The 20,515-nt window shown below is 38.8% G+C and overlaps 3 protein-coding genes across 9 annotated transcripts in view; 2 read left to right on the top strand and 1 right to left on the bottom strand.

The window, feature by feature from the left end:
• Positions 1-3,737, top strand: part of fhod3b (formin homology 2 domain containing 3b) — a 91,135-nt gene extending 87,398 nt beyond the window's left edge. For all 4 annotated transcript variants that reach the window (XM_082551329.1, XM_082551328.1, XM_082551327.1 and 1 more), the window contains 2 exons: positions 589-750; positions 916-3,737. In XM_082551329.1, the coding sequence (XP_082407455.1) occupies positions 589-750; positions 916-998 (245 nt within the window). In that variant the 3' untranslated portion in view covers positions 999-3,737. The remainder of the gene's footprint in view (positions 1-588; positions 751-915) is intronic.
• LOC309717070 (retinoic acid receptor RXR-beta-A-like) lies at positions 3,473-13,821 on the bottom strand. 4 transcript variants are annotated; one of them, XM_082551332.1, is made up of 12 exons: positions 13,492-13,821; positions 10,794-10,987; positions 9,714-9,867; positions 9,308-9,487; positions 8,939-8,992; positions 6,749-6,909; positions 6,492-6,621; positions 5,652-5,778; positions 5,496-5,537; positions 5,315-5,406; positions 5,121-5,226; positions 3,473-5,026 (listed from the first exon to the last, which is right to left on the bottom strand). In XM_082551332.1, exons 2-12 carry the CDS (start codon positions 10,932-10,934, stop codon positions 4,879-4,881), a joined length of 1,335 nt encoding a protein of 444 aa, XP_082407458.1. In that variant the 5' UTR covers positions 10,935-10,987; positions 13,492-13,821; the 3' UTR covers positions 3,473-4,878. The 4 variants fall into 4 exon arrangements, with proteins under 4 accessions (XP_082407458.1, XP_082407459.1, XP_082407460.1 ...); XM_082551333.1 differs by having other exon boundaries at positions 13,501-13,821; XM_082551334.1 differs by lacking the exon at positions 13,492-13,821 and adding an exon at positions 13,288-13,438.
• LOC309717993 (uncharacterized protein) lies at positions 11,253-19,736 on the top strand. Its single transcript, XM_082552933.1, has 7 exons — positions 11,253-11,820; positions 14,670-14,745; positions 14,851-15,210; positions 15,291-15,626; positions 15,843-16,705; positions 17,398-18,569; positions 18,653-19,736. The coding sequence occupies exons 1-7, from the start codon at positions 11,809-11,811 to the stop codon at positions 18,693-18,695; spliced, it is 2,862 nt and encodes a 953-aa protein (XP_082409059.1). The 5' UTR covers positions 11,253-11,808; the 3' UTR covers positions 18,696-19,736.
• The last annotated feature ends 779 nt before the right edge of the window (positions 19,737-20,515 follow it).

Genomic DNA, 20,515 nt, shown 5'->3' with positions numbered 1-20,515 from the left:
ATGGCACAGACTACAAAATTAAGGAGAGGAATACAAAATTATTTGGTGATCCTCAGTGACAAAGCATATGGAGGACGAAGACTTTTTTTTTAACACAAATAAACTGGTAAAACCAGGCTGAGGGAGGGTTGTGGGAGGAATGTGAGTGTGACATAAAAGAGGAGCAGAACATCTTCCTGTTTTACGTTTACTTCAGCTGATCCAAAATGCCAGCTGAAGGCTTTTCAAGGGCCTATTATGACATCCTGTTTACAAGATGTTGCTAAATGTTGTAGCAACATTTGCTGAAAGTAAGCATGCAAACTAAAAGTACTATCAAAAACGATTTGCATTAGTACTACAGGCCAAGGTAATGCTACTGAGTTCAAAGATCTGCTCAGACATGCTATTTCTGAGATTTACAGAGCCAGATGCCTCAAGTTTAGTTAATTGAATTCAGAAATAACTACAATTACAGGTTATCAAGTCTGTCGTTAAGCCTGCTTGTAGTTTAACTAAATGACTTAGCCCTTTAAAGAATATTATGAGATGCTATTACCTTGGTACCATCAGACGTTTCGCTTACCCATTTTAACTGTGTTGTTTTAGGTCGTGTTGCCCCATGGTGCTCTGCCAACGACGACCCAGTAAACTGCACAGATGACACAGCAGACGAGATCATGGAGAGGATTGTCAGGTCAGCCACTCAGGGGCCCAGCCAGCGGACGCAGCCGCGGGAGAGGAGACGATCCCGAGCCAATCGAAAATCATGTGAGTGGTGTCAAATATTGGGCGAGCTGCCTCATTTCTTATCATACACAGAGCAGAAAGCTCCAATCAGCTCCATATGTAAACTCATATAATGCAAAAAAACAAAACATTTTTCCATGATAGGCGATTATGTTTCCACTCTGAATTTTCCTCTTGTGTGCACAGTGAGGAGGACACTGAGGAATGGTTTGACAACAGAGGAGGCAAACGCTCTTGGCTTGTCTAATGGTTCGGAGATGCAAGTGTGAGCTGGACCCCCATGGGACACCACGCTATCTGGAAGCCCTTTCACTGCCCCAAACTCCCCATAAGGACATAAAGACCCAACCCGTCAACCTACTCTGCTCCGGTTTGGCACTAAAATCCCCCTCCCCAACCCCAGCTTTGATGAGTTGATCTCATCTTTGTATGTCTGGACTTGACCAAGTGCTTCCTAACGAAAGAGAAGGGAGAACAGGATTTTATTCCTGAACTGATGGGCAGAGGGAGCAGAAACGGCGTGCTGCATTAAAACCACTAAGCTTTGCCCTTGCCGGTTAAACACAGTTTACACATGATTTGCTTTCATAAGGCTTCATCACAGTTATGCTTTCAATGTGATATTGCATACAAACACCTGCAGAAATGTTTGGTTTTTTTAAGGCCGAGGGAGTCAAAACAGTTGGCAGTTTAATCCCCGTGGCCTTCAGTGAATTGAGAGGGCTAGAAAATCAGTTCAAATAAATGTGTTTGGGTTTAGTTTCAGCCCAGGAGCTTTCGTGACAAAAAAGACATTTCATCTATTGAATAGATGGCCTTGTGCAGAGGGTTATTTTGTTATATACTACTGTGGTAGTTTTGTGTTTCGTTTTGCTCAAGAAGGTGCTCAAATAAGGAACAATTGCACTGGATGTAAAAGTTGGGTCTCAAAGGAAAGTGAGATCCTTGACACTGATTAACCATTCAGACATCTGAATCTGAGAACATACTCAGCAGTTAACCAGCAATTCAGCAGTAGCACAGTTTTTAAATATTTAATCAAAGTCAACATATCCAAGGCAAGCGTGCATTAGTTTACTAAATAAGAAGGAATTCATCAGAGAAACGGCGCAGATATTTTTTAAAGTTGATATGAAGAGAGAAAGGCGATTGCCAACAGCTCCGTTACAGGTTTGACTGGCAATCCCACTAGTTTCAGACTAATGCTAACGATGCAAACATTTATAGTTTGAACTGAAGTCGCATCGTCACCGTCGTGATCTATTCTCACCGATGAACAGCTGGAGTGAGGTGAAGTACAAGTGAGCAATCTTCACAGAGTTTATTTCGTTTTATTTTGTAGAGACTATGAGCTGCACATTTCAGAGTGCCTTTCAGAGACAGCTATTTATTAAGATGTTTTCAGGGACATATAATAACGAAAATGTTGCTACAGATGTGCGGTCTGTGGGGCAGGGAGGGAGCAGAGGTTAATATTGCAGTGTAGATCATTCTTGAGCTGTGATTTATTTTTAACCAGTGTTTTTAAACTTGTCATGGCAGAATTACTTTTTTGGTTCCATGCTATGTCTTGGATCAAGTAGTTTATGAAGATAGCTTTAACATATTTATGACAACTTAAGGATTGGCTATGCACATTAGCTGTTATCCTGTTGCCTTATTGTAAGATTCATTTAGGTTCACTCCATTCATAGTGTAGGTAAAATTATAGAGAGAGAGATCAGGCCATTTTTGCCATTTTCAGGGTATGTGGGGTGTATTTTTTTAATTCTCAATGAATGCAAACCATCAGGGGGCACATTTATAATTATTAGTTAGGAAGCACATAAATTTTTTTAATTTATAGACTTTTTAAAACATCAAAATCTGTACTGAACTGAATATTTTAGAGGTCCACGTGCTGTTAATCAATTTGGAATGGCCTTGACTGAATTCATAATGATCTCTATTCACTTTTAATTTTCACTGTGATGGAAACATAGCCATTGAGAAAATAATTTAGCACATTGTGATAAATCTGCATAAAAAAAGAAATCAAATGAGCACTCCATTTTTATTTTGTTTTGAATTGACTGGAACCTTTTCAGCACCTTAGACTCGATGTGTAGCATGCCACTTAGTAAAACTGCAGTTACAGGAGGAGCTGGGAGCTCAGTGCGTTTCCCGGGTTGTACTGACTTTTCAAGAGCAAAAACATGTTTGAAGCAATACAGGGGAATGTTGTAAACAGATGTACATGTCATAACTGTCTTTTTTTTTTTTTGCTCCATGTGTAGAATAGTGTATTATAGACTAAAAGCAGTGTTATTCAAAATATAATTTAAGAAAACCAAGCCATGCATGGTTTTAAAAGAAAGTGACACTTCTGCTTAATCCAGGAGGTGGTTTCACTTTGGTTCTAAGAGCTGTAGGATTTTCACTTCAGACTGTAACATGAACACCCAGCGATCGGCTTTACCAGTTACTCCAGTAAAATCCAGATGGAAGCCTTTGATTTAATTGCACTTATATTTTTATCATTAGCCCATCACACACTGCTGCCTGTGCCATAACATCACTGTGGAACTTGGACTAAAGTGCTTTACTACCAAGGCTTCAATTGCATCTATACCCACAGCAAAAACTATGTAACAACTACAATAAAAAGGCAAAATGCAATTTTTTTTTTTGTCATCAACTTCTTTCTGCCACCTTTTCTTCTATGAATACAGAAATAAGTCACGTTTAGACCAGACAAAGCATGTGAAAGAAAAACTTAAGCCTGTTTATTTTTAGTCCACACAACCCATTTTTCAAGTCACTTTTATGTTCAAGAGCATACAGATGTCAGTGACATGTTTACCATTACAGCTGGTGTTTACATACGGCCCACTCATCTGGACTTAAAATTCATGTCTGTTCACAGGTGGTATGGAGCTAAATGCGATTATTGTTTGCTTGCAATAAAATGCAGAGACATCACGATGATGAGGATAGGTAGGAAAAACAAGCAGAAGAAAAAAAAGAAGCCGAAACTGTCTCAGCAAATCCAGTGCAACCCAAGACACGTTCTGCTTTATACTAGCTGAAAACAGAAAAAAGGGTAAATAAGAATTATAGAATTTGTATTTCCTGATCATAGTTCAAATTTATCAATATACACTGTCCCTGAACAATTACTTTTGCACAGTACCTTAGATTTGTGAAGATAAATTACAAAATGGAGTCTTCCCTTTCCACAGGACATAATTTTCTTTGTAAAACCCCTGAAAAACTGACAGGCTTACCTAGTTTAACATTTTGTATTGCTACATTTTAAACAAAGATTGACAAATGAATTTTTAGCTTTGCATATATTCATAGGTTTGTGGTTTGGTGTGCATCTGCGCCAATAATCATCTCTGAAATAGCACCAAAAGACAAACACTTGACCATTCAGAGGTCAGGCATTTGTTAAATGTATGGTTTAGAAACAGCACGTTGCAAATGTGCAGAAAAGTCTAATCATTAACCCCAACATAATTATTCTTTTAAATGGCAAAGTAAACAATACTCTGCATATATATGTATATGAGACACATAAAGCTGACCCTGATGAGCAGTACGAGTCTGGCCTGACAGTTTCAACTGCTCACTTGTCTTCTGTCTCAGGGTCACTGCTGGATTTTATCATGTGCAATGGATACAAGTAAACTCAAAGCTGTCGTTTGGTACAATAATGCACTTTTAGATCTGAGTTGAGTGTAAATTTATAAAAAGGGTGCGTCGTTAACGCGTTAAGAAAAGAATCTGGTTGCCGTCCTCTCATGTATCCCATCATTTGGAGAAACAACAATCTTAAAATCTGAGGTGTCTAAAAAGTTTATACAAAAATGTATATCCAAATTATAGTTTATCCTGTGAGGGAAATATGTAAATGTTTATATTTTCAAAAGATACTTGTGTTTACCCATAGTTACACATGAAGTTAATTAAACATATAGCACCAGCTTGTAGATCATGCCAAGCCTTGGGTTTGGTCTAAAGCGCAAATCTGTGCCGCACTAAAAGAAGTGTAACGCAGACAGCAGTGAGACAAATCGACAAATCTTCAAAGAACTTAAAGTGCCACTCCAGTCCCACGCCCGCTGCCCAGGCTTCAGCTATCTAACCACAGTACACGCTTCTTATCTAAGACAACTGATGGGGAGCTTCAAGCATTTCCATTAGGAAAGTGTCAATAGGTGTGTCACCGATCAGCTTGAAGAAGAAAAGATGCTCCAAGCACTTCAAGCCAATAGATCGCAGTGCTGGCAGTCGAAGGAGGAGCTTAGCAAACCTGCAGGGAACAGAGAGTACATCATCTCACTTAACAAGATCAAAATGTACGAGACAGGACTACAACAAAGACTGTTACAGCAGAGGACCATTACCTTCCTTGCTGCTCTGGATATTTCTGTTTGCAGTAAGCTTCCAATGATGCATAGACCTTTTCTCTGAGGAGCTCCACCTCACCGGTGTTGGAGAGCCCTTTAGCATCTACATGAAAAATGCAGAAAATTAAAAAAGCCCAAAACATTTTTTGAAGAAATAGTTAAATGTTTCTAATTTCTTCCATGTTAAGTACCTGGGTTAAACAGGACAATGGCTCGAAGGCAGCCCAGCTCTATTTTATCCATTTGCATATCTCTCATCTTATTGACCAGCTCAGTGAGAACTCTGAGAAAGAATGCAAGGTTTCAAAGCATTAAACAAAAACACTGAGCCTACACTGTGTAAGACACTCTGAACAACAAGAGGAAATGTACCTATCAAATATGGCGCCGACCTCTGCGCTCTGCACACTTTCTCTGTATCAAAAACAAAAGTCAAATTAGACAATACGTTTTTATAACACAAATCATTGCAGTCAAGTGCAGCTTATATGTTTGTATCCTGGCAATTCTTTACTTCCATCAATGTACCTGTCAAAAATGGCTCCAACTCCTGCACTGTGTGCGTTATCGCGCTGTAGCTCAGAGGCAAGAAGAACTCCATCCTTCAACGGAATGGAACGATGGGAGAACGAGGCGATAAGAAGCTCATTCCACCCTGAGAAATTAAGTCCATTTACACACAGATATGTAAAAAGCAATAAGATTTTAATTCATCATGACATTTAAAACAAAGACTCATGTGTCTCAGAGTCCTTTCTCCCTTAAGTTGTAGGCAATAATACAAAGACAGTTTAGTGCAACTGTATACACCATCCCCGCTGCTGTGAGATTTATGTCCTCAGGGTTCTGAACCACTTTCCGTATGGGGGAAAGGAAAAAAAAAAAAAAAAAAGTTGTTATTGCCACTTTCCTTTCTGGGCAAAAAACCCTTCTGGGGAATCACCAGACACATAACAACTGGAGTTAGGAACAGTCACTACTTCAAAAATATTTTCTAAAACATTTCAGCAAAATTGGGCAGAAATGTGGTCATTCACTCACAGCCTTTTAAGTTTCCTCTACACTTTGTTTTTACTAGACATTCTCGTACACTAATTCTTAGCACTGCTTAGTTTTATAGGGTATGCAATTTATTGCGATTTTGCAATTTTTTGCAAGGTATGCAATTTATAGAGTATTCAAGTACACAAATATAATTAAACGGCTCCAAACAACAATAACTTAGATAGCAATGTAACTGTATGTTAAGAATTACAATAACCAGCATAAAAGGACATATTTGGCCACTTCAGAAGAATACTGTATGGTGCCTTTGATAAACTTATAACATCAAAGCTGATCAGATCACTTGTGTGTGCTTGTTCATACCTGCACGCAGAAGGATGACCTGATCATCAAGGGGCAGTTCAGAGAAATGAGGGATTCTCTTTGCCCACTCCACCAGGGCAAACAGCTGTTTGTCTGCAGTCTGACAGATGTTGCTAACAGCATCATGTGGCTGAAACAAAACAAAAAAAGACAATCAATGCTTCCAGTAATTTTAGTAAGCTTTCATCTTAATAAACATAGCTATCACTCTGTTTATAGTGCTGCCATGTAAATGCATTTACGTTCCAACCACTCACCGAGTTTCCTGCAGAGCCTCCGTCTGAGTGAAGCTCAGTCTTTTGCTCCACAGCCGTCTCTGCCTCCAAGATCTTCTCCACAGGCATCTCGTCATTCACTCCAACACTGAATTCCAGCTCGCCTTCCCGCTCTCGGTTCCTCTGTCGTTCCTCTTGTACCGCTGCATCACACAAAACACACAAACAGACCATCAATGATGCTTGTAAGAGTTAAAATGCAAAGTGTTCTGACTATGTGCAATCATTTTCTGATGCACTGAGAAAGTCTGCTATACAGACAAAACTTAGTAAGAGCAATATAGATGTATATGACTTTTAATGTAGTGAATTGTTATCAATTTTAACTGAGTGGTGGGACCCAAAATTCAATTGAATTTTACTTTATCTTATTTATATAGTACTAAATCAAAACAACAGTCGCATCAAGGCTCTTTATACTGTAGGGTAAAGACCCTACAGTATTACAAAGGAAACCCAAAGAATCAGTCGACCCCCTATGAGCAAGCCCTTGGTGACACTGGGAAGGAAAAACTCCTTTTTAAAAGGAAGTAATCCTTTGGCACAACCAGCTTCATGGAGGGGCAGCCACCTGCTGCGACTGGTTGGGGGTGAGCGGAGGCACCAAAGTGCGGGTTGAGGACAAAGAAAAGGGAGCAGAGGGAGAAAGCAAAGAAGCCACACCGTGGGAGGGAGCCACAGTTTAATAATTACTGCTGCTGGTTGAAACCTCTAAATGCAACAGTGATGTATAAACACACAAAGTGAAAAGAAGAAAGGTTCAGGGCCCAAATTCCCCAGCAGCCTAAGCCTACTGCAGCATAACTAAGAGGGTTCTAGCCCCAGCTATAAACTTGATCAAAAAGCAAAGTTTTAAATCTAATCTTAAAAGAATAGGCATTTGTCTCCCCAGTACAAACTGGGAGCTGGTTTTACAGTAGAGGGGCCTGATAGCTGAAGCTCTGTCTCCCATTTTACTTTCAGAAACCCCAGGGTGGGGCAGTATATGATGGGAAATGATCATTCAAAACTTTGTATATGAGAAGGATTTTAAATTCAATTCTGGATTCGACAAGAAGGCAATGAAGAAAATCTAATATGAGAGAAATATTTTTAGTCCCAGTTAGCACTCACACTGCTGTGTTTTGGAATTACTTGAGGCCTTTCTGGGAGTATTTAGTGTGAGATGAGGATAATGAATAACAATAGCCCAGCCTACATATAATAAATGCATGAACTAGATTTTCAGCATCAGTCTGAGACATGCTTAATTTTCTTTTAGTCACATTGCAAAAATTAAACAACGCGGTGCTACATATTTGTTTTTAGTGCATGCTGAAGAATATGACTCACAGTGTTCAAAGCTAAAGTAAAGAATCTGGTTAGACATCATGTTTTAAAGATGAAGACAAGTTCACTGGATCTAATTTACAGTGGAAATGAAACACAATTATCTACTGTTGTGTATTAATGTGTACAACCAGATGTTCAATCAAGTTCAAACTATAAATAAATTAGGGTTTTCTGCTCAGAACCTTAGGGTCAAATCAGAACTCGACTCTATATAATATCTGTGTGGATGTTCACCAGTGGAAGCTCACTCAGTAGAGAGTGGTTTATGTAGCACAAGAATGAAGCTAAGCATAAACATACAAATACAAGCCTTTGAACCCAAAAACAAAAAAAATGTTTTGGACCAACTCAAAATAATCTTTCTCTATTTAAAGCAGTCAAGCAGCCGTGCAAGTTAATTTGAAGGTTTTCACACATGCTCTTCCTCCCGCCCCATTTTTCCAGAATTTTCAAAACTGACTATGAATTGTTGTATTGGTATTATATTACTTAAAACTTAAGCAATTTTGAAGCAGTATAAGCAACACAAGCCAGGACTCTTCTTAAAATGCTGACACTGAGGGATAATCTGCCATTATCACTAGGCAATCAGACACTGAAAACTGCAGCTATACGAATCCGATCTGTGCCCTTAACAGCAACCAAAATTAGAACTCCTTGGATTACTGTTTATTAGACCACATACGTGCCACATACTACATTTGGCAGTCATCACTCTCCATCATTCCATCATTCTCAGGTCAAATTCACACACAAATGTCATGAACTTTGCATTTCTAACAATTTCTAATTCTCCATGTGACATTAAAATACAGTATCCTCAAGAATTCAATGTCATACTCATCCATCCTTCAACTTTTCCATCTTCTGTTATGTCCTTTACAAGTTTGATTGCTAGTGAAAGATGGAGAAAGATTTGAATTGGAGACAGGTTAGTTGCACCAGCCCCAACAAACCTGTCTGTCCTAATGTATGTTATCAATAGTCCACATTTACTTAAACTGTTTTATTTAGGCTTAACTCTGTATAATTAATAACTTCATGAAATTTTAATTCACAGCTAGTTTTTTTTTTTACCGCTAACATACAACATTTTGACTTATCACTGTGGGTACAGTTACATGTAAGACAAGTCAGAACAAAACGCGTTGCTAAACCGTCTGACTGCCAAACAAGCTCTCTACGGCAATATTCTAATACTTTGCATACCTTCCCTCTTCATTCCCATGGCCAGGCACTTCTGGTAGCGGCAGTACTGGCAGCGATTGCGCTGGCGTTTGTCAACCAGGCACTCTTTGTTATCTCTGCAGGTGTAACTCAGGTCTTTTCGCACAGTTCGTTTAAAGAAACCTTTGCAACCCTCACAGCTGTACACTCCATAGTGCTTGCCTGTAACATAAGGGGGGGGGGGGGGGGGGGGGGGAACGAACGTTACGGCCCAATGAGAAGACTGGAAGGAAGACAACATCAACCTGCATGTATGAGTTGGGGAAACTTTTTGCTATCATTCGTAATAAGTAAGATCCACTACATGAAAGTGTTATCATGGGTTGAAATATTCGTTGGCTGATGTTTCACTTCTGTCCTTTACCTTGTGCTGATTAAGTTCACTCACCAGAAGAGCGGTCCCCACAGATGACACACAGTCGTTTCTGAGACAACATTATTCCCGGGCTGTGAGCCTGCATGGGCCTCAGGCCAAACGGAGGCTTGATGTCTTCTGAGCTGCTGACAGAGTGCATCCCTGATATAGGCGCTGACGATGAAATCTGGGTACGATTGCAACCAAATAAAACAAGGGAAACAATGTAACAATGTCATTATTTGTATGTAATGGCCAGACAGTATTTTCCACCAATTTGAATAACCGGAGGCTAGGGCTGTCAAAATTAGGCAAAGAAAAAACCCAAAAACAAAACAAAAAACACTGTTTATTCCTTCAAAAATATCTTCAAATATCTAAATTATATCCACAAGAAGGCAAATTGATACGAGACTCATTCTTACTTTTGTGAGTGCATTTAAACTGGGATAATTAGTGTGGATATTTAGCTCTGGTCACTGGGAAAAAAACACGTATACCCCAAATGGATGACAAAAACCTGATGGCTGTTTCTAGATGAAATTGATCATGTGCTACACTAAAAACCTCCAAATTTTGAGTTCACACTATAACTTTGAGTTTCTCACCATCACCTATTCATGTATATCTACTAATTAAGGTATCTTATGTTGTTCTGATTTTTCCACATAATATGGCATAAGTCATGTGAACAGCGAAATACTAAGAGTCACAGCTACTGATTTAACAACTTTTACTCTGCAATATCCAGCGGTGCATCCTACACAGCTTATGACAGACACTATTTCTTAGTTATTTTCATTTTTTCACATAAATACAGAAATATTTTCATAATCAAATGCCCTTTTGTTATTAGCACTAACTGTGACAATTTTTGCTTACAACGCCTTCTGTTAGGAGCCATTATTCAAAAATGCCTGCCTCTATAAGTGGAGTAATGTAAATAGTCAGTAAAGTGTTTGTTTTTTCCCCACTACAGTGTACCTTAAGTGGCTGTGTATATTCGGCCCAGTTTAAACAAGCATCATGGCTCTCAGGCTACAAAATTAAAAATAAGAGTTAAGTGCACTGTGACATCAGTACAATACATACACCCTCATGCATATGAATTACCTGACTGTTGCTGATGGGTCCAAATCCCAGAGAGTGTGGCACCACTGGGGAGTTAAGTGAGGGACTGATGACTGAAAACGGAGATCCTAAGATGCTGGTGGGGCTGTTGGAGGCTGAGCTGTTAGGTTGCTGTGAGGACATGGCTTGTAAGCTGCCCGCTGAAAAGAAAAACGTCCCGTTCGAAGGATATCAATCTGAAAGTGATAAAAAAATAAAAAAAAATAAAAAAAGGAATATAATAAGCTATGGAAACCTTTCTGATCGATCTTGATTAAAAGATAACAGAGACTGACTTTGACAATTATTATTTTGAGCTAAAGTTGCCAAACATGATTTGGTTGCAACTTCTCAAAAAAAAAAAAAAAAGGAAAAAACGAGGGGGGGTGGGTGTATTTTGTTAATCATTACACATTTGGTGTCTTTCAGTTCTCAAATGTTGAGAGTTTGCCAAGATTACATCATTATTTCTCCCATTTCAGAAATAAAGTAGTGGAAGTCTTATAGCTGCGATTGCATTAAGTGGCAGAGAAACCAATTTTCCATAAGTGAGTTATATGGGCAGAAATCTGTGCCATCAGAAACTAAATTTGAATAAATTAAATTTGAATTGCTCAGATTGAATCTGAATTGTAACTTGAATAAATGCTTTTGAAAACTGAATTTGAATTAGTCTAATTTGAAATTGAATTTATGGTTTGAAAATGATCATCACTAAATTGAAATTGAATTTTATATTTTGAAAATGAATTGATTTGCTTTGAAACTGCATTTTATCCTTTAAAAATTCAGCTCTCGAATAATTTCAGATTCACTTCTCACCATTCAGTTTCAGGTCTACAATTCAATTTCAGTTCCAAAATTCAGTTTTTTGGAACTTACATCCGGTTCCGGTTAAAGAGCAGATTAATAGAACTACGTTTTACTAGCGGACCGAAAGTGTTACTGACGGGAATCTACAGCGTCTTGAGCTGAATTAAGACTTCAGAAGTCATTCGTCATATCGAATGACCAGCGGATGAACTCTCAGGTTGGTAATAAATGTATTACATGTATAAGAACAAGCTTCATGTTAACAAATGATTGCCGTAAGGTAACTTTTATGCTTATTGTAGCTGCTAGCTAAAAACGCTAATTTAGCGTAGTTTGCCCTGGATTCAGCTTTGACAAACAAATATGATCGACTGTTTCTAGTAGAATTCCAAAGTTGTCATCTTGTACCCTCTCAGAGTACCCCCTCTGTATGCTTGCAGAGACCCCTACAGTAGGGAAACATGCAAAACGGTGTCCAAACCTTTGTATTTTAGCTTTATTTATGTCTTACACAGCATCCCAACTCTTTAGCTAAAGTGAATAGTTAGTCTAATTCATTAGTGCAGCATTACTGGATCACCTCTATTTGAAGTGATATAATATGATATAAAACTATCACTGTGTTTAACTACCATAATAATTCTTAGGGTACTGAGTGCATGCTTAATTAGATTTTTTTTTTTTTTTTTTTAAACATACTGCTCCATTACTATGTTTGACAAGCTCAAGACGCTGTAGATTCCCGTCAGTAACACTTTGGGTCCGCTAGTAAAACGTAGTTCTATTAATCTGCTCTTGAACCGGAACCGGATGTAAGTTTCAAAAAACTGAATTTTGGAACTGAAATTGAATTGTAGACCTGAAAACTGAATGGTGAAAAGTGAATCTGAAATTATTCGAGAGCTGAATTTTTAAAGGATAAAATGCCGTTTCAAAGCAAATCAATTAATTTTCAAAATATAAAATGCAATTTCAATTTAGTGATGATCATTTTCAAACTATAAATTCAATTTCAAATTAGACTAATTCAAATTCAGTTTTCAAAAGCATTTATTCAAGTTACAATTCAGATTCAATCTGAGCAATTCAAATTCAAATTTAACTTATTCAAATTTAGTTTCTGATGGCACAGATTTCTGCCCATAGAGTTAGCTGGCCACGTACAAATCTATAACCATAAATCACTGAACATAAAAAGGTCCGTTTATTTAGCTAAGTTGAACTCAAAAATCTTCCCCCCCAAAAAAACAAACAAACAAGCAAATCACCCCTCCTCAAAAAACTGGACAAATAAAAGGGAAATAATTCTCGTGGCAGGTAATGTTTGTACGTACAAATATTTGCTTACATTAATCAGTGTGCGTTAGCGTTTCATGTTTGCCAAAATGTTGCTAAAGGTACGCAGCAGCGCTACCGCCGAGTCACTATTAAGTACATACCAGACCTTACTAGAACAAAAAGCAAATACATTGTCCGTATTCTGTAAAAACTACAACGCCTAACTAATTACGACAAATACACAATGTCGGAGTTTGCCTTTATCGATAGCTCGTTAGCTGCAAATCTTCGGCTTCAAAGATCCATGCTATACAACAACATTAGCAAACATTAGCTTTGGTTTTCACACGTCTAAGTGATACTACCTTCTGTAGTTTTTTGTAAAACTGGGATATAGCAAACAGACCTTGTTTCGCATCTAAAAATGTTGCATAATAATCGACAGTCCGCAAATGAATCCGCTCGACCTGCATTTGCTAAGATTAGCTTGTTAGCTTAATTTACGGCTAATATAGCCAACATTAGCTCGATGCTAGATTCAGGGGTAATACCCCAAGGAAGCGACTGTTCACAACTACCTCATGGTTGTTGGAAGATTGGAATTACATACCAGACACACCTTCGAAGCATTGTTGAGAATCACTTCTAGATAAAGGCCGAGTCTCAGACACAGTTTGCTTCGGTCAGAAGCTGTTGTTGTTTACAGGCCATGATGGCTCAGTGCCACAATCGACTTGAGCCAAAATGTCCCACGGGACCACCCATAACAGCACCGTCATATGACACCCCCGCTGCAGAGGTTCAGCTTGATTTAGTATTTAATCACAGCTAATTTGGTTGGCGATTATCGCGTCACAATTGTATGCAGTATTTGAGTTTAAATAATATCTATCTTCTCAATATATACTGTTATCAAATTCAGCACACTACGCTCCAAAAATACACGACATCAAAAGGCCATCCGTGATGCGTTCAAGAAACACTGAACATTTCATACCTGCACAAATACAAGCGAGTGATTGTTTTGGGTATGATAGGGGGAGTGGTAAACAAAAATGTAAGTAAACAGTAGTAAATTCAGCCAGAAACTGTGTGTGTTTTCGCGTAGCCCAATTATGGCATGCTATTATTTAAGAATCTGAGCAAGCTGTTTTAAACAGCCACACCTACAAAAAGAGTTGGAATGTTTTCCCTTTGACAGAAGGAAGGGGTATATACAGTATTGCACAACTTGTTCTTGCACCAGTGATTTATTTGTGCAGTAATATTTTCCACTATTCAAAATATTGAACACAGTGTTCTGTTCTTCTAAAGATCATTTTTGTCCAACGTTTTTTCTCCTGGGCTGGAGAATGACTTGCACTTTTGTTCTCATGAATTAGTTGCACTGCCTCCTAAAACCTCAAAAGCTGAGGTTCAGTTTATTTTGTACCATTTGCAGGACATTTTACAAGCAAAACAAATTTGTTTTATTTCAGTTAGAACAACTAGACATTGACACCTGCATTCTAGACCTACCTGGTGAATATTCTCATATAAATTCATCTCAACAAACAAGAAAACTCATATGGCCTACAGTATGCAGGCAATCAAAATAAACTTGAAAAACTGCTTTGCTTTTTGTTAGTTGGTGAGAAGGTGGCTGTTAACAAGCCAGGTGGCATTCCTCCTGCAAACACTGTGCTGCCTGAAACTGCTTGCACCTTATAGGAGCAGCAGCTGATCAGAACAGAGCAATATGGTGAGCAGTATTATATGTGTAACATCTTTTGGCTTGTTGCTTTGCAGTTTGTCATCATGACTGAAAACAATAGACTAACCACGATGAAAAGGACCTCTGCTGCTTATTTGACTTTTTTGTCAGGTTAGTATGATACATTTGTATTTACAATTTATATAAATTTAGCTATATAACGTTTGATTAAACATAACATGATGAAAAAGAAATATTTTTTCTGTACTTCCACAGTTTTTTGCTTTTTCACACTGGGATCTTCAGACTTTCACCATATTACTCTCACTGAGAACTACACACAAGCCAAGAGTTATTGCAGAGATATGTACACTGATTTAGCAACAATTTACAACTTAGAAGATATGAATAATCTGGTTTCTTTAGCTTCAAATATAACTGAAAACACTTGGATAGGACTGGAGATCGGAGCTGTGTGGATGTGGCATTGGTCTTTGCCTGGTCAATTAACAGATTTTTTTAAGTGGAAATCAGGAGAAGTAATAACGAATAATCAAGAAGAATGTGCAGCATTGGATCAATTTGGTGGGTGGTTTGTCAGTGCCTGTGGAGTTCTAAGAAAGTTTGTTTGTCAAGGTAAGTAAAATTACAATAATTTATTTCAGAGATCAATAATAACAATAATACTAATAATAATACATTTAATTACATTACAGGGACACATACTGGTGATTTCATTTTTGTTAATGAGTCCAAATCGTGGTGGGATGCTCAGAGTCATTGCAGGGGCTTGCCATCTGATCTAGTTAGCATACACTCTGAAGCAGAGAATATGGCAGTGCTCAACGTGTCTGCATCACAAACTGTCTGGATTGGGCTGTTCAAAGATCCCTGGAAATGGTCGGATGGAAGTAACTCATCTTTTCGTTTCTGGAGAGCTTCTCAGCCCAGCTATCTTCCAAATCAGGATTGTGTTGCTGCAGTATTTCAAGATAATGGGAAGTGGAATAAGCAAAGCTGCAGTAACCAACTCAATTTTGTTTGCCATGGGGGTAAGTTTGTGTTATTTATTTATAAATTGTATGTATTTACTATGTCAGCAAAATTATATTATAACTTTTTGTTTTCTATTACACAAGACACAACAATCTATATCTGTCCACTCATTACTCACTTTTACATCAGGGAAATAATTTTCAACACTGCCATTCACAATAGACAGTGACCTGTAATTGAGACAAATGTACTTCAAATTAATTTGATTGCAGCTGCTGCTACCAAACAGTCAAGCACCATTACCACAACAGAAGGAACAGCTGCAGGTGGAGTGAGAACACCAAATACCACAGAGTTTATGTCACCTACATCAAGTACTCATCTCCAAAGTACAACTACAGAAATGTCATCTTTGACACAGCCACTTCCTGCAACTACTGTGAATTTAACTACAGGTGGTGACTCTATATTAAAAACCCCGGGAGGAATTTCAGCCCAGATCTCAACAACACAGACAGGGATTTCAGTCCCAAACACTACAGAACATATAGAGATTTCATCCCAGAACACTACAATACAGAAAGAGACTTCAGCCCAGAACACTACAGCATACATAGAGACTTCAACCCCAAACACTACAGCATACATAGAGACTTCAACCCCAAACACTACAGCATACATAGGGACTTCACTCCAGAACACTACAGCATACATAGGGACTTCAACCCCAAACACTACAACATACATAGAGACTTCAACCCCAAACACTACAGCATACATAGAGACTTCAACCCCAAACACTACAGCATACATAGAGACTTCAACCCCAAACACTACAGCATACATAGAGACTTCAACCCCAAACACTACAGCATACATAGGGACTTCAGCCCAGAACACTACAGCATACATAGAGACTTCAACCCCAAACACTACAGCATACATAGAGACTTCAACCCCAAACACTACAGCATACATCAGGACTTCAACCCCAAACACTACAGCATACATCAGGACTTCAACCCCAAACACTACAGCATACATAGGGACTTCAGCCCAGAACACTACAGCATACATAGGGACTTCAACCCCAAACACTACAGCATACATCAGGACTTCAACCCCAAACACTACAGCATACATCAGGACTTCAACCCCAAACACTACAGCATACATCAGGACTTCAACCCCAAACACTACAGCATACATAGGGACTTCAGCCCAGAACACTACAGCATACATAGGGACTTCAACCCCAAACACTACAGCATACATCAGGACTTCAACCCCAAACACTACAGCATACATAGAGACTTCAACCCCAAACACTACAGCATACATCAGGACTTCAACCCCAAACACTACAGCATACATCAGGACTTCAACCCCAAACACTACAGCATACATAGAGACTTCAACCCCAAACACTACAGCATACATAGGGACTTCAACCCCAAACACTACAGCATACATAGAGACTTCAACCCCAAACACTACAGCATACATAGAGACTTCAACCCCAAACACTACAGCATACATAGGGACTTCAACCCCAAACACTACAGCATACATAGGGACTTCAGCCCAGAACACTACAGCATACATAGAGACTTCAACCCCAAACACTACAGCATACATAGAGACTTCAACCCCAAACACTACAGCATACATAGAGACTTCAACTCCAAACACTACTGCACACATAGGGACTTCACTCCAGAACACTAGAGCATACATAGAGACTTCAGCCCAGAACACTACAGCATACATAGAGACTTCAACCCCAAACACTACTGCACACATAGGGACTTCACTCCAGAACACTAGAGCATACATAGAGACTTCAGCCCAGAACACTACAGCATACATAGGGACTTCAACCCCAAACATTACAGCACACATAGGGACTTCACTCCAGAACACTACAGCATACATAGGGACTTCAACCCCAAACACTACAGCATACATAGGGACTTCACTCCAGAACACTACAGCATACATAGGGATTTCAACCCCAATCACTACAGCATACATAGAGACTTCAACCCCAAACACTACAGCATACATAGGGACTTCAACTCCAAACACTACAGCATACATAGGGACTTCAACCCCAAACACTACAGCATACATAGAGACTTCAACCCCAAACACTACAGCATACATAGAGACTTCAACTCCAAACACTACAGCATACATAGAGACTTCAACCCCAAACACTACAGCATACATAGAGACTTCAACTCCAAACACTACAGCATACATAGAGACTTCAACCCCAAACACTACAGCATACATAGGGACTTCAACTCCAAACACTACAGCATACATAGGGACTTCAACCCCAAACACTACAGCATACATAGAGACTTCAACCCCAAACACTACAGCATACATAGAGACTTCAACCCCAAACACTACAGCATACATAGAGACTTCAACTCCAAACACTACAGCATACATAGGGACTTCAACCCCAAACACTACAGCATACATAGAGACTTCAACCCCAAACACTACAGCATACATAGAGACTTCAACCCCAAACACTACAGCATACATAGAGACTTCAACCCCAAACACTACAGCATACATAGAGACTTCAACTCCAAACACTACAGCATACATAGGGACTTCAACCCCAAACACTACAGCATACATAGAGACTTCAACCCCAAACACTACAGCATACATAGAGACTTCAACTCCAAACACTACAGCATACATAGGGACTTCAACCCCAAACACTACAGCATACATAGAGACTTCAACCCCAAACACTACAGCATACATAGAGACTTCAACCCCAAACACTACAGCATACATAGAGACTTCAACCCCAAACACTACAGCATACATAGGGACTTCAACTCCAAACACTACAGCATACATAGAGACTTCAACCCCAAACACTACAGCATACATAGGGACTTTAGCCCAGAACACCACACATTCCTCAATCGTAACGGCCAGTGTAATCAGTCAAAATTTGCACCCAGGTATGTTTAAAATTTCACATCTTTGATTTTGTTTTGCATTACATATTATGCAATTAAGTAATTCTCTTCACGTTTTCTTCCAGAAGGAAACATGATATTAATTCAAGAAAACATGACATGGATTGAAGCTCTGAGTTACTGCAGGAAACATTATTTTGATCTTGTTGACATTAAGACCAAAAACATACAGGACCAGGTTGCTCAAAAGGCAAAGAATGCTACATCATCCTATGTGTGGCTGGGTCTACGCTACACTGTTCAATTTAATTTTTGGTTCTGGATTAGGTCAACGTCTAGCTGTTACCAGAACTGGTTACCAGGAGAAGGACCTCAAAGGGATTATGGCAGTGCTGTTAGTGGTGCCATGGAGGCCACTGGGGGGCAGCAGTGGGTAGGTTTGCCCGAGACAGAAAAACTGAATTTTATCTGCAACACATGTGCTGGATGAATGAGGGCCAGTGCCTCTTAATGTAATGCAAATGTTAACATTTTCATTGTGCTGTATGAAAAAATTAACACATTTTCCTATACTGACATGTGCACCCCTTGGTTTAAAATTCATGCTGTGTTCAGTTACACCATCAATCCAGTGAACCTTGGGGGCCGTGATCCTGATTGTTTCAATGCTAAGTTATGACATCATATCTCTGTTGAAATACAGCTGCCTCCTCTGTTGTTAATATTGAATTTAAATAGATATGAAAATGTTTTTTAATCTTTGCATTTAATGAATATGACATTTTCTACATGTGTCATTTACAAGAGCAGGCATCGTTTAATCCCTCACCCAGCCGGCCGAACAAGAGGAAAAGAAAGTAAATAGTAAATGGCCTGTATTTGTATAGCGCTTTACTAGTCCCTAAGGACCTCAAAGCGCTTTACACATCTAGTCATCCACCCATTCACACACTCGTGATGGCAAGCTACAATGTAGCCACAGCCACCCTGGGGCGCACTGACAGAGGCGAGGCTGCCGGACAATACAGACGTTCACCCTCCTTCCTTTACCCTTGAGGTACACAGAGAATTGATAAACCATGGAAGCAGGACATGATGAAGCCTTATTCAATATGATAAACTGTATATAAATTTTATCTATAGCAGAATTGCATATGTCAAAGAAGTTGATACAAAATAGTATGTTTTGTATGTTTATCTGTTTTTATATACATAACAAAATGTCTTATTTTTTTAAGTAAATAAATAATCCCTCCAAATACCTGTGTTATTCTTTATCAATTTATAAATGATTATATCTCCTTATATAGCTCCTTGATATCACAAATGAAACCATACAACACAGGAAATATCATGTGCTTGATACTATAATTTATTATATCTACTGTCAATTAAAAAACATCAAAAATCAAATAGTGATATTAGGCATGCACCACGATGAGCAGCTAAACTACTAAATTATAGAAAACATGCATTCATTTGCAAATATTACATTTTCTAATACCTTTCTAGAATGTTAGCACTGGTTTATGTTTTATTAGTATCTAAGAACATTTGCAGTGTGGATTTCAATAACTCCATAAAGTCAGTAAATAGCAGCTTGAAATTCATTGCTATATCTTTTTTAACTGCTTTTGCATCCAAGATGAAAATCATGTCACTTCTCAATTCTACGGATCATTACACAAGTGTGTCACAGGTTTTCCCTGATCAGCCATTGGTCAGTGAGTCTCCCATCAGTTCAATGTTAATGTTCCAATAGGGCGCAGTCAGTCAATCAGTCTGTGGACTACTCCCTCCCCTCCTTTTCTCACCCTCATCTCCTCTTGTGTGCTGTCCAGCTGGCTCTGACCCCTGACCTTTCACCCTCACTCCTGACCTTTGGCAACATTCCCACGCCACACCCTTTTGTGCAAATCTCTCCATCCTAAACCACTGGTCACTCCCTCTGAATTTTAAGAGATTATGGTGAAACATGATGCATTTCC

This window comes from Aulonocara stuartgranti, assembly GCF_965226115.1.
Source record: "Aulonocara stuartgranti genome assembly, chromosome: 11".
In the NCBI taxonomy this organism is placed as follows: domain Eukaryota; kingdom Metazoa; phylum Chordata; class Actinopteri; order Cichliformes; family Cichlidae; genus Aulonocara; species Aulonocara stuartgranti.
This window is presented reverse-complemented; position numbering and strand designations above follow the sequence as displayed.